The 13,237-nt window shown below is 40.6% G+C and overlaps 1 protein-coding gene across 1 annotated transcript in view; it reads right to left on the bottom strand.

The window, feature by feature from the left end:
• LOC143710853 (adhesion G-protein coupled receptor G2) overlaps nucleotides 1–13,237 on the bottom strand; it is a 28,653-nt gene extending 15,416 nt beyond the window's left edge. Inside the window, exons 1-6 of the mRNA XM_077202092.1 lie at nucleotides 13,111–13,237; nucleotides 12,809–12,925; nucleotides 12,582–12,701; nucleotides 12,459–12,498; nucleotides 8,231–8,331; nucleotides 8,019–8,137 (exon numbers count right to left, since the gene is read on the bottom strand). Of these exons, the coding sequence (XP_077058207.1) occupies nucleotides 8,019–8,137; nucleotides 8,231–8,331; nucleotides 12,459–12,498; nucleotides 12,582–12,701; nucleotides 12,809–12,925; nucleotides 13,111–13,212 (599 nt within the window). The 5' untranslated portion in view covers nucleotides 13,213–13,237. The remainder of the gene's footprint in view (nucleotides 1–8,018; nucleotides 8,138–8,230; nucleotides 8,332–12,458; nucleotides 12,499–12,581; nucleotides 12,702–12,808; nucleotides 12,926–13,110) is intronic.

The following is a 13,237-nucleotide window of genomic DNA, read 5'->3' as shown; positions in this document are numbered from 1 at the left end:
TTGAAAGACTTAAAGTATAGGCCAGGCGCCCCCTTTTAACCCGTTTAAACATGCATAACTCAGTAAAATGTGTAGACATTCTTCAGGTACTGTTGAATTGTTCTGACATGCACTGGTTCCCATGACAACGACTTGTCACAGGAAGTGCTAACTCGTGACGTCATTTTGTAATCAAACCAGCCTAGGTGGCTAAGCTAACTTAACCTAGCGTCCATCCAGCTTAGGCTAAGCTAAGCTAACCTAGCATCCATCCAGCTTAGGCTAAGCTACATAATAACTTCTACAGTTAGCGGTTAGCATCATTTACTTGAAGCCTTAATTACAGCTTTTATGTATACAGCGCAAAGTATTCTAAAATACTTTCATTAACCCCATTGAGGGTTTCTAATTTTTCTCGTTCCTTACTTTCAATTCTTCTCAGCTGAATTTCACCTTCACTAGTTTAGGCATAGTCCTTGCTGAGCGCTGTAGGCTAAATTTGCAGATGCCCTGGCAATTAAACCCAAGTTTAATCACATGTAAGCTGTGTAGCTAGAGAAGAATTATTATAATTATGAGAATTTTCATCAGCATATTGACTAAACCTTTGGAGGGACACACACGGTGTGGTCTTAAACACGCAACAGCTGTGACCCACTAGGGAGTGTTGGTCCAGGCAAATCTAAAGGTTAGTCACTAGTGCTATTGATTATTCTCAATTTCAGATCATTACCGCTGTTTTGATTACTTACTTTATTTTTTTTATTTTATTCTTTTATTTCCACTTTGATAATAATAGCAGTCAGCTATTCCCTTGTCTATTCGGTCATCTATATGATTTAATTCCATTTCCTCTCTTGTTCGAATGTGGTTCTATTTCCCATTGGGCCCAGAAAGGAAACAGAGACACCTTTATTTGTGATTGTGTTTATTTTCAACAAGTGCACTCATTTTTGTGACCCTGCGACACAAGTAATTTCAACAATTACTAGGGCATAACTATAGTCCTGAGGATTGATAATAAGCATAATTTGAATAGGAAAGCTGTCCCTTTTCCTCCTATCCTTCACTTCGTCAAGCCGCAGTGAACCACCATTTAAGTCCAGAGAAATAATTTAGTCATAAGAACCATCTTAAGTCATTTATTTCATCTCGGCTATGCCCTTTCCAGGAAATACTCTAGGAACCACACAAGTCTTAGCCTCCTAACATCCACAGCTAAGATGATAAAGATACAAGAGACACATCACTAGCTAGATACACATGAAACACCTAACTTTATGCTACATATCTAGCGAACCCATTAAACAGTGGTTCTGAACTTTTAGGGTCATGAATTAGTCTCTCACCACAAGTGTGCCAAAATGTCACAGAGCCTCTGCTTAACCTGACCCCAACCTTCCAGCTTACCAAAGACTATGACAAACCAATGGACACTATGAGAAACCACCTCTAACCCCTCCAACCACCCACGAACGCCGTCTGCACCCACCGACAACCGGTGCCCCAGACAACTGAAATCAACAAGCACACGCTGCGTGCACAGGACAACACTCTGTGTTATGCACCTGATGACATCGCTGCGCCAAAGCTTGTGGTGCCACAGTGCAAAAGGGGGGTTCATGCCAGTGTATGCCCATGACGCAGCATGTGCTGCACACCGCAGCACCAGAACACCGAAGCAATTGGCATACCGGCGTCCTCGAAGCGGAAAGACTGTCCTAGCCAACAAAGGACGACAGTCGCTGAGATCTTTCCTCCCTTTCTCTCTCCCTCTCCCCTTTGTCTGTTCCAGGATGCTGCTGTCGTTAGTCTTCCTGTGCCTCCAGCCAACCAGAGGACAGCCGCAGTCGGTCATCTCACCAGGTCCGGTATCAGGCAGCGTCCCGAAGGAACAACCGGGACTCCTTATCACCAACTGCAGGACCCACACCCAGAGAGTGTATGTTCGACTCCACTCCCTCGCCCACGCTGAGGCCAATGTCGAACACATGCTCAACCAACTTGGAAAAAAAAAGTCACACAAGCAGAGCCAGATGGACACAACCGCCACTGCCGTCGGAACTCTGTTAACATTGGCATGTCCAGTGTCAACGCACTGAACCTAGCCACCGTGAGACAACGTGTGGCTGAAATTCAAACTGAAATCCCACAGCTAAAAGGGCAACTCACAACACAGAGTGCCTCCCTGCCGTCCATCGGCAAGACATCGAAGGGAACTGTGGTAATTCTCAACACCCACAGCGTTCGGCTGAACCAGACAGTGAACTCCATGAAACAGCTGTTTACTGTCTTCCAGAATGACTTTACTCAAACTCAGCTGGTCTGCAGTCTCTGATCCAAGACACACGCTGCCCTGCTGAGGCCAAACCTGAATCAAAGCTGGAAACCTCATCCTTCTTCAAGAACCACAATTTCACCCTAACTCCAGAATGACAGGTGATACCCAGTCAAGGCACCTTCTGCCCCAACACCTGCTGCAGAGACCTGTACTGGGCTACTGTCCACATCAACCGCCGTGGAACGACCACCACTCCAGAAGACGCGAGCAACCAGAGGCCACCATGGCCTTCCAGCCTTCTATGACAAAGGTGTGTCTGATCTGTCGGCACTTTCAATTTCGATCATGGTTGTCCTTGAGGGGGACAACAACGGTCGAAAGGGGGGGATGTAGGGTCTGGACCAATCAGACACACACTAATTATTCATATTCACTATATTTAATGAATATAAAGGTCTATGAAACTCTCCCCCAAAACTAAACTCACAAATGAAGTTACTTTGTCAGCCGGGTGTCCGGTTACAGAACACTTTAAGACTGATAACAGACTTTACGACCTCAAAGGAATGTGGCCACATGCGCCACATGCTTAAGAGAGAGAGACCATCTTTAATTAAATAAACTTTGCGGTGTTACTCTGATCTATGAAGGAACATGCCTCACAGAAACTGTGATGATTTACTGTCTTGTGTACTATTAGGTATAACAACATGGTATGTTTCATTGGGGTGTATGTGGTTGAACAACCACCCAACGGTCAATATAACCTCACCTGTATCATGCTTCCTAGCAAATTAATCCTCATTTAATGACACATACTTTGATGTACATCACCTTCTCTTAGAATGCAAGGGGACAAAGGGGGACAATGCTGGGGACAAAGACCATAAATCAACTAAGAGCCACTTTCCCTCTCAGACATGTCCCCTTTCTGATTGGTCGAGTTCATCCCTTAGGGGAGGATCTTCTCCAGGCCTTATTAGAGACAGTCCACATGTGACCTCCCTCTCTTAGTTTTTTCATCCAGCCGCAACACTGTTCTGGTGAGACTGGGGAGCCCCCCTCCCCCTCCACGGGGGCCCCAAGGGCCCAGCAGGCCTCGATTCCAACCAGAGGTGGGCTCAGGCAGGAGAAAGAAGACTCTCTCACAAAGAAGCAAGGACAATCTCAGGAGTTTTGGAACAAAGACTCCAACCAACAACGACTCCAATCACCCATCCTTTTGACTTCCTCACTTCCAATCATGCGTTCCTGGAGAAAGAGAACGCTCAACCAACTTCCACTTGACGCTGCCGGAACCATCAACGACTTCAATTTTCAACAACTTCAAGAATTGTTCCCATTACAAATGCAAGTATTCAATTCAATGAAATGTGAAAATGAAATTCTGATGGTTCTTCTCATAGACCCTCTTCTGGTTTCCAATTTCATCCTATCACTAACCTATTTATGTATTCATGTGTGTATGTTGTTTAGTTTATTTATATTCATATAAATATCTATATTTAGTTAATAAAACTTGTACATAATATGTATTTGGTTCTGTTTTGTTTGCAATACAAGTCACTTTACGATCACGGTTTTTGCTACTGGCTCAAAGTACTGTACAGGCGAAGAAATAATTATTCTTCGGTGGCCATGGAAGATACCCTTTATTAGAATAAATTAATAATCAAAATAGTTCGTTGGAAGAACTGATTAATTGATTGTAATATTAATTCAGCCACATCAAGTTAATCCAATTAACTGACCCAAATATTTATAATTAATAATAACAAGATATTATTGATTATTAATATTTCCAAAAAGCTGAGTTCCTTACACTAGCCCATTTATATACACTTACAGAGGGAGAACATAGCACCTCTGAACTGCCAGTATTGGAGGGGGCGACCGATGAGGGATTGAGACGCAAGTAATAGTATTGCCTGCTGTCCCCAAAAGGTAACATCTCAGGTTACGCATTTATGCATGGTTCCCTGACGCCACCTCAATTGACGCAATGGGGACGTGTCCCACAGGACCAGGTGTCTAAGGCACGTGTACCAACTAGCCAATCATGGCTGTTGCAGTGATGATGTTGCAGGGTGCTCCCCAGCGTATAAAAAGGGCACCTGAAAACATGTCATAAGCTTTAAATGTCTGATGGAAAACTTGCAGGCATGCCCGATGCATGGCAATGCGATGCAAAGTCTCTTTCCCCTCTCAGGGAACCATGGTTACAAGCGTAACCTGAGAAGTTCCCTTTTGAGGGTCCTGCGGGCAGTGTTGTGCAAGTTACTTCCAAACTGTAATACATTATATATTACTTGTTACTGTTATTTAAAAGTAATTCATTACCTTACAATATTACTGTCTCAGAATTGTAATGCGTTACATTACTCCTGTATTACTTTTCAGTTACTTTCACCAAAATAACTATACAGAAGTAGAACTTAACATTCTAAAATGACTAGGGCTGTAACGATATGCGATATGAAACCGAAATCGCGACACTCAGATCCACGAACCTGCAGAATGGCGACACACCCCTTCCAACTCCCAGCGTTATCCATACCGTCCAGATCCAATGCTACCACATCTTTAAATTACTATTAGTATTATTTGAAGTTAACTTAACATTATAAAATATGTAGACCTACACCACAAAACTAGTTGAGGATAAATTATTTAAAATTTGGGAATTCCAGCGTTATGGACATGACATTTGCAGACTTGCAGTTAACTTATATAATTATAGGCCTATAAATTCTCAGAAAATGCATTAATACCAAAATATTGAAACGTCTGTTTATCCATAGTCTCCTCCCAGAAAGGAGTCCAGACATTAGAAAAATATCAGTCTACACATGCGATTTATATTTAATATTAGGGAAATCGACAGTCATGTGTGACAAAAAAAATCTTTAACTTTTAGGAGGCAACGATTTTTTGTTGTTGTAATTCTGTGAATTACACTGCGCAAATCTAATGAAGAAGGGTTGGATCTCCACAGAACATAAAATATTCATTTTATTTTATTTTTCGTGTTCGCATTTATGAGGAAAAAATAATGTTACAGACGTGACAGTTCTCCGTTACGGACGCGACCGCTCTGAAGCGGCACTAAAAGACTGCTTTAAAACTTTCACAGAGACCTTACACAGAAGACACGAAGCCTTTCTTTAAAGTGAATTTCGTTTTGTTTTAATTGTACGGACCTGAAAAATATATCTATATTGAAATGTCTACTTGTAAACAGAACAATTCAAAACGAAAGAAAACAGACTGCTCTCTGCATATGAAATGAAATGTGCATTTCTCTCTGGTGCATTCACTACTGCGAAGATCGCGAGTCAGCATCGTCAACTTCAACTTGACTTTATTAATAAACAATCAACATGTCTCCTTGCTATATTTGACATATTCATAATCATTGCTTTTGCCGGTTCTTTGTGACAGCTTTTAGGTGCTTTATCGGCAGCGCCGCCGCCCTTACATGAACGCGTCACCACCGCATCAAAAACATGATTGCGTGATGAAAACATGAAAAATACCACATAAACATAGCCTAACTGTTTAGAAAGAAAACAGAACGAATAGCCTAATGCGCATACGTCCATCTCGCGAATGTAGTCTTCTTCATCTTCACTATTAGCCGCTTTTCCACTGGCCAGCGCGAGCACAGAGGCCGAAATCATACCTCACGGCACTCCTGTAAAAAATAAATCGCTATACAAATATATCAGACGCAGATCACATTTAGTCTTTAATTACAGACTTGGACCTCACACGCGGATATTGACTGACCACGAACAGTTAATTTAGCCTACTTGCATATTTCATAAAAGTCTGTTGTAACGCAAGCCTTACCGAACATGTACCGAGTAAAATATTACTGAAAATTGATTAGTAATGCCTTACACTACTGCGTTACAGCAAAACGTAATATGTTACTGTAATGCATTACTTTTGTAACGCGTTACTCCCAACACTGCCTGCGGGACACGTCCCCATTGCGTCAGCTGATGTGCTGTTGAGTTCCCTCGAAAGGTAAAGCATAACACACGACTACAATCACAGCACATGAAAGGGGTGGGTGGGATTTGGCTTATGTTGTCTTTAGACCAAAATCCCCTCCCTAAGATCATTCTTAAGATTCTTGTGAGGTCGCCGTCTTGAATCCCGACTCCCTGGAGGCATGGCACGGGCAAACACACACGCCTTCTGACCCTGTCTCAAGCTAGGGCCAGCTACAGGGTCAGAAGATGAGGATGAAGGACACTGACTGCAGCAGGAAATGTACTTTCTTAAACTCCGCTGACTTAACCTTTTCCTTCCTGAACTTTTGAACCAAAGTCTCAAGGGTGGTCCCAAAAAGTCCGGAAGGTATCCGGGGCATCAAGGAGAAATGCTTTTCCCTTCTCCTTGAGATGGAGGGTAAGATCTACAGTAGGACGGAGCTCCAGGAGAAATCCCCTAGCCTTGGCCGAGGTCCATCAACAAGTCAGACTGGTAGGCTTGCAACACAATCATGGTCTGCAAAGCACCACCGGCCTGGCTTGTTGCTACGTATGCCTGGCCAAGGAGCCTAGATGTAGTCTGACAGGGCTTTGATGGCAAGACCGGAGCCTTCCAAGAAGACGGAGTGCCAGGAGAGATAGCTCGCAAGCACATCTTCAGACTGGAATATCCTCACATATCTGTGTTCAGCCATTTCACACTCTATAACTTGATGCAAGAGGGGAGTGAACACGGGCCAAATAAGGCTTCTCCCACGATATCAACACCTCTTCATTGAGCAAAAATGAAGGCTTGCTGGAGAAGGATGTTTATGACCCACGTGGAATCACTCATCTAATCTACCTAGAGCAGATTCCTCTGTATCCGGCTACTAGTCTATTTTAAGTGTGGCTGTGGTGTGGATCATAACATCAACTAACTCCTCCTATTTGGGGTTGAGGTAAGAGACGGACTCACTTAAAACATCCATCTTCCAATCACATCTAGCTCCTCAGAACTAGACTGGGCTAACAACACGCTCTCTGCCAGATTGGAAGAAACTGCCAGGCTTCCCGCTTCAGGGACTGGCATGAGAGTAGCAGAGCTAGCAAATGAAACTTGAGAAAGAGACAAACCCATCTCAAGTTCCTCAGCCAGCTCCACCTGCAAACCCCATGGTCGCAGTCGGACCCGACCCGTGGGGTGCAGTTGCCTGGCTCCTATTTCCCTTTAAAGAGAGCCAGGAAGGAGCAGAGATTTTCACTGTGAAATTATCACAGAGAGCACAGCCAGTCCCCTCAAAGTACTAACCGAGCACATTGTACATTGTGCACACAACTCATGTGTGCCCGTCAGCCATGATAAACCTTTCAAACAGCATGATACATCTCCTAAATCTTCTATTCATGGGTCCTCTTGTTCATCTTAACCACAGTCAAAGCAACATCCTTAAAATAGTAGGTCTGTGATTCCTCCGTCATATTTATAATGCGGTGTATGGCTTCTTTCTCCCTTCTGCAAAATGATATCACTAGAAGGAACACAACCAAGTCAACACAAGATCATTTATATATATATATATAAACCTTAATTATTCCAAACTTTTGACTAGAATTGTTTGCATTTTAACTAGCGTATTTAAACGTTTGGCACCCACTGTAAATGTATCTTTGACTTTGATGAGTTTATATGCATACTCTTGACGTCAGTGTAAAGTATAATGTGAATCAAACCACAGATTATAGATGCATTTATATGCAAACAGAAGGAACAGCACCTGTTGAACATGAACGACAAGACAGCTAAAGCAGAAAAGATCGCAGACAGACTGCAGCCTATGTAGCTGATGTACGACAGGATTTCCCACTGGCGTTCATGAATATTCTCCACCTCAACCTATCCAGAGTGAAGGAGGGACAAATTTAAATGAAAACGATGAAATTCAAATAAGATCAGCACAGCATGATTTCGTATTGGCTCAGCACTCACTAGAAGCACAGCAAAAGGGGTCATATGATTACAGGAGCACTCCACAACATCATCACTGAGCTGAGTGGTGTTACAGCCATCCGTTTTCCAGGTGCTGTTTCCTATATATTCCATGTGAAGTAAATACATTTTAGTATTTAAAAAAATACATATGTGGAAAAGCTTATGTCAGTTTAGCGCTAATTTTAAAATGATAGTTCACCCAAAAACTAAAAATGTCTCAATTTACTCACGCTCATTTGTTCCAATTGTTCGTAATCGTTCTAATTCTATGAGAATAGAAAATCCCAACCACAGCTACAATGATAATAACGAGTTGATACTTTTTACCAACTGATTAACTATTAAAACACACACAGCCAATAAAAATGCACCAGAGCTTGAGCATTAAAACAGCAGACGTTGTAACCTTTGTGAAAAGTATGTGCTTGTACTGTAGTTCAAATCTTGAAAGCATATTATAAAAAAAACTATTTTCATTAATATAATTTTAAGGCAACAAAAGGCCACTTAAGTGTACACTGTCATGAATTTGTTTCTTAACACACCTATGAACACTTATAAAAAGTTCACTTTGCAATGATGTCAAAATAAGTACTTTTTAAATTATAATGTTTTAATAATGTTTTGTCATGCTTTAAAGAAATACACTTATTTTACACTTATTTTAAAAGTGTTGACTAACTAAATCACATGTAAAGTGATTAGATATAATTTTAACTGCAGTGTGTTCTCTGGATATTACACTTCAATTTTATATATTTTAAGTGCACTAAATTTTTATAGTGCAATTTTATGTGCTGTATATATTCAGCAGGACATTTAACCTTAAAGATTATATAAGTAAATATAAAAATTACATATAAAGATGTAATTAATTCCTACTTAAGTGGGTCAAAAAGACTCTTAATTGTAAATAAAAAGCAATTAAGCTTCATAAGCATTACTCTCACATTCTTCTCAAATATATTATTTCCTATGGCAAAATGTAGTCTACTTCTTTTTCACAAGAGGGTGACGTAACTGCCGCGCATACTAATATACAGTCCCCTCCAAAAGAATTGGAACAGTAAGGCAAATTCCTTTGTTTTTGTTGTTCACTGAAGACATTTGGGTTTAAGACCAAAAGATGAGTATGAGACAAAAGTTCAGAATGTCAGCTTTTATTTCCTGGTTTTCACATCTAGATGTGTTAAACAACTCACAACATACCACCCTTTGTTTGAACCCACCCATTTTTCAAGTGAGCATTTACATTTACATTTATTCATTTAGCTGACGCTTTTATCCAAAGCGACTTACAATTGCTATATGTCAGAGGTCGCACGCCTCTGGAGCAACTAGGGGTTAAGTATCTTGCTCAGGGACACATTGGTGTCTCACAGTGGATTCGAACCCGGGTCTCTCACACCAAAGGCATGTGTCTTATCCACTGCGCCATCACCACCCCTAAAGAGCAAAAGTATTGGAACATGTGACTGACAGGTGTTTCGTGTTGCCTTTTAGTTTGATTATACAAACATTAAATAGCTCTGCATGACTAGTCTAAGTTTTCATACTTGGTTCAAACCTATAAAGACTGCATTTCCTGTTAAAGAAGATAAACCAACATGAAGACCAGAGAGCTGTCTATGGGAGAAAAGCAAGCCATTGTCAAGCTGAGAAAAGAAGGAAAATCGACCAGAGCCATTGGACAAATATTGGGCATAGCAAGCACAACAATTTGGAATGTCCTGAAAAAGAAAGAAACTACTGGTGTACTGAGTAACAGACGTCGAACAGGTCGGCCAAGGAAAACAACAGTAGTTGACAGAAATATTGTGAGAGCTGTGAAGAAATCCCCCAAAACATCCATAAGTGATATCACCAACAACCTCCACAGAGCAGGGGTGAAGGTTTCACAATCCACTGTTCGAAGAAGACTCAGAATGCAGAAATATAGAGGCCACACCACAAGATGCAAACCACTCATCAGCAGTAAGAATCGGAAGGCCAGATTGAAATTTGCAAAGAAGTACAGAGATGAGCCGCAAAAGTTCTGGAACACAATCTTATGGACTGATGAGACGAAGATTAATCTCTACCAAAATGATGGTAAAGCCAAAGTGTGGAGAAAGAAAGGAACTGCTCTTGATCCGAAGCATACAAGCTCATCTGTGAAGCATGGTGGAGGTAATGTCATGGCTTGGGCGTGCATGGCTGCTTCTGGAACAGGCTCATTAATATTTATTGATGATGTAACTGATGATGGTACCAGCAGAATGAATTCAGAAGTGTACAGAAACATTTTGTCTGCCAATTTACGGAGAAATGCATTGAAACTAATCGGGAGAAAGTTTATCATGCAGCAGGACAATGACCCAAAGCACACTGCCAACAAAACAAAGGACTTCATCAGGGGGAAAAAGTGGAAGGTTTTAGACTGGCCAAGTCAATCACCTGACCATAACCCAATAGAGCATGCATTTCACCTCCTTAAGAGGAGACTGAAGAGAGAAACACCCCGAAACAAACAAGAACTGAAAGAAGCTGCGGTAAACGCCTGGAATAGCATCACAAATGAAGAATGCAACAGTTTGGTGATGTCGATGGGTCGTAGGCTTGAGGCAGTTATTGCAAGCAAGGGTTATGCCACCAATTATTAAATGTTATTTACTTTAAGATTATTTGTTCCAATACTTTTGCTCACTTGAAAAATGTGTGGGTTCAAACAAAGGGTGGTATGTTGTGAGTTGTTTAACACATCTAGATGTGAAAACCAGGAAATAAAAGCTGACATTCTGAACTTTTGTCTCATACTCATCTTTTGGTCTTAAACCCAAATGTCTTCAGTGAACAACAAAAACAAAGGAATTTGCCTTACTGTTCCAATACTTTTGGAGGGGACTGTATAGTTATCATTAAAGGTACAATATGTAGGATGTTTGCAGTAAAATATCCAAAAACCACTAGGCCAATGTTATATATTTTGTTTAGTTGATTACTTACAATATCCCAAATGTTTCAAACTATTTGTAAATCGTGAGAAAATTACGATTTTAACCAAGGAAATGGGGTGTGTGAGCAGGGGTGAGGAGTCGCCAGTCAATAACGTCATATCCGCGTTACCCTCGGTTTCCCCCAGGTTTGACCTCGCACTGCCATAGTAACCATGGCGACAGACGTGGACAACTGGGTTATGCCTGTTATGCCTGGCAGGACGCTCACGCTGTTGTTGTTTTGTTCAAACATTATGGACCATGGCAGGCAGACTTTGAGACAAAAAGAGGACTAAAACGAAGATCAACATCTTTCGAGATGCCGAGAGCTCTACGTCCGCGACTAACTTCGACTTGACAGAGACGCGAGTGTTGCATGTACTTTATTAGACAGGTGAGCAAATGTACATAAAACTATCAATGTTATTTAGTTCAACATGATGAAATGTTAGAATATGATCTGTATGTTATTCTAATGTTGATCTAGCTTAACGTACTTAGTCTCATACAGTCAACAAACAACCTAACTAGCAACATTCAACACACTCAAATGCCGTTTAGTGTGATAGTGTAACTGTTAGAGCAAGTGAAACAGCGCTGCGTTACCTCAAGTTTAATTTGTCTAATAAACTGACCTGTGTGAGTATTAATTCAGCACTTGCGTTTAGTTCGGTAGAATGAAATGTCTTTCTTCTATATCCGCGGAACTCGCATTGCGTATGGCGCTGGTATACGTCTAGCAATCGCGCCCTGCTTCACACCACAGTCATGTTAAAAACATCAATGTATTCACTCATTTATAAAAGATCCATCAGTTTGACGACAAGATCCATAATTCAGCTTAATGTGGAATATACGTCAATATACGCCTTTGTTATTGTAAGAGGTTAGCGACCCCTGGTGGTGAAAAATCCTGCATATTGTACCTTTAAGTAATAGTTCTTGGTGTGAACCAGCCTTAAAGGTGCCATATTTTAATGCATATGGACGTGAATGATATTAAAAAATTAAGAGCAGACAGCAGAATTTTCAGTGAGTAATAACTTCCAGTCAGTTCGACTGGAATATAGTCATATAGACCACATTTATGATTCTTTTAAATAATTATTGTTGTTTTTGGAGCTTGACACTCTATGAATGTTGAAAAAGAACTGCATCAAGATTCGTAAAAAAAAAAAAAAAACAGCACATGGATTAATAACAACATGAGGGTATGTAAACGATGACAATTTTCCCTAGTTCCCACTCACCTTGTTCTTCATAGTACTGACAGGAATATATGTAGCTTTTCTATGTATATAAACACAAAACAGAATTAACAAATTAATAAAATGTTTTGGGTATTTTAAGAAAATTTGAAAAGGTATGCGTACGTTTGTGTTATTTGTGTAATTATTGACTGGGAAATGTATTATAAGTGGATTGGTCAAATTCACAATGTCGCGTCCAAGAACTTCAATCCGTATGACTTTGGACATTATAGCATTATCCTGCTGTGAAAACAACTACAGACAGACAGGTTATATAATAAAGAGTGAAGGGGTTAAGAACATGTTTAAGAGTCTTACAAAACTGTCAGAAGAACAAATGTAAACATTACATTAAACTGCTCATCAGAATCATATGTAACTACTCCAACTTTCTGCTGGTCCTTGGATACATTCTGGAAAGGCTCCATTGGGATCCATATCTGTGCTGTTCGAGTTTTATTAGACACCTTAAAATTAAAAGGAGCGAATTAAGTCATTAATACTTACAAAGGCTATGATATAAAACTTCTATATTTTATTTTCCCTTTTTTTAAGCTATCAAACAACTAAGCTGCAACATGTTAAACAGTGTCAGTGTCATCTTAAAGAAAGTATTTATTAAATCTTTCAAAAGTTGGGAGAGGAGTCTTACGTTTGGAGCGGTGATTGGAACAAGGCCGTTTGTCCTCTTGTTCATCTTAACCACAGTCAAAGCAACGTCCTTAAAATAGTAGGTCTGTGATTCCTCCGTCATATTTATAATGCGGTGTATGGTTTCT

This window comes from Siphateles boraxobius, unplaced genomic scaffold (genome assembly GCF_051911475.1).
Source record: "Siphateles boraxobius isolate OS27281-9 unplaced genomic scaffold, OSU_SipBor_1 48, whole genome shotgun sequence".
Taxonomy (NCBI): Eukaryota; Metazoa; Chordata; class Actinopteri; order Cypriniformes; family Leuciscidae; genus Siphateles; species Siphateles boraxobius.
The sequence above is the reverse complement of the archived record's forward strand: the minus strand, read 5'-3'. Positions and strand labels throughout refer to the sequence as shown.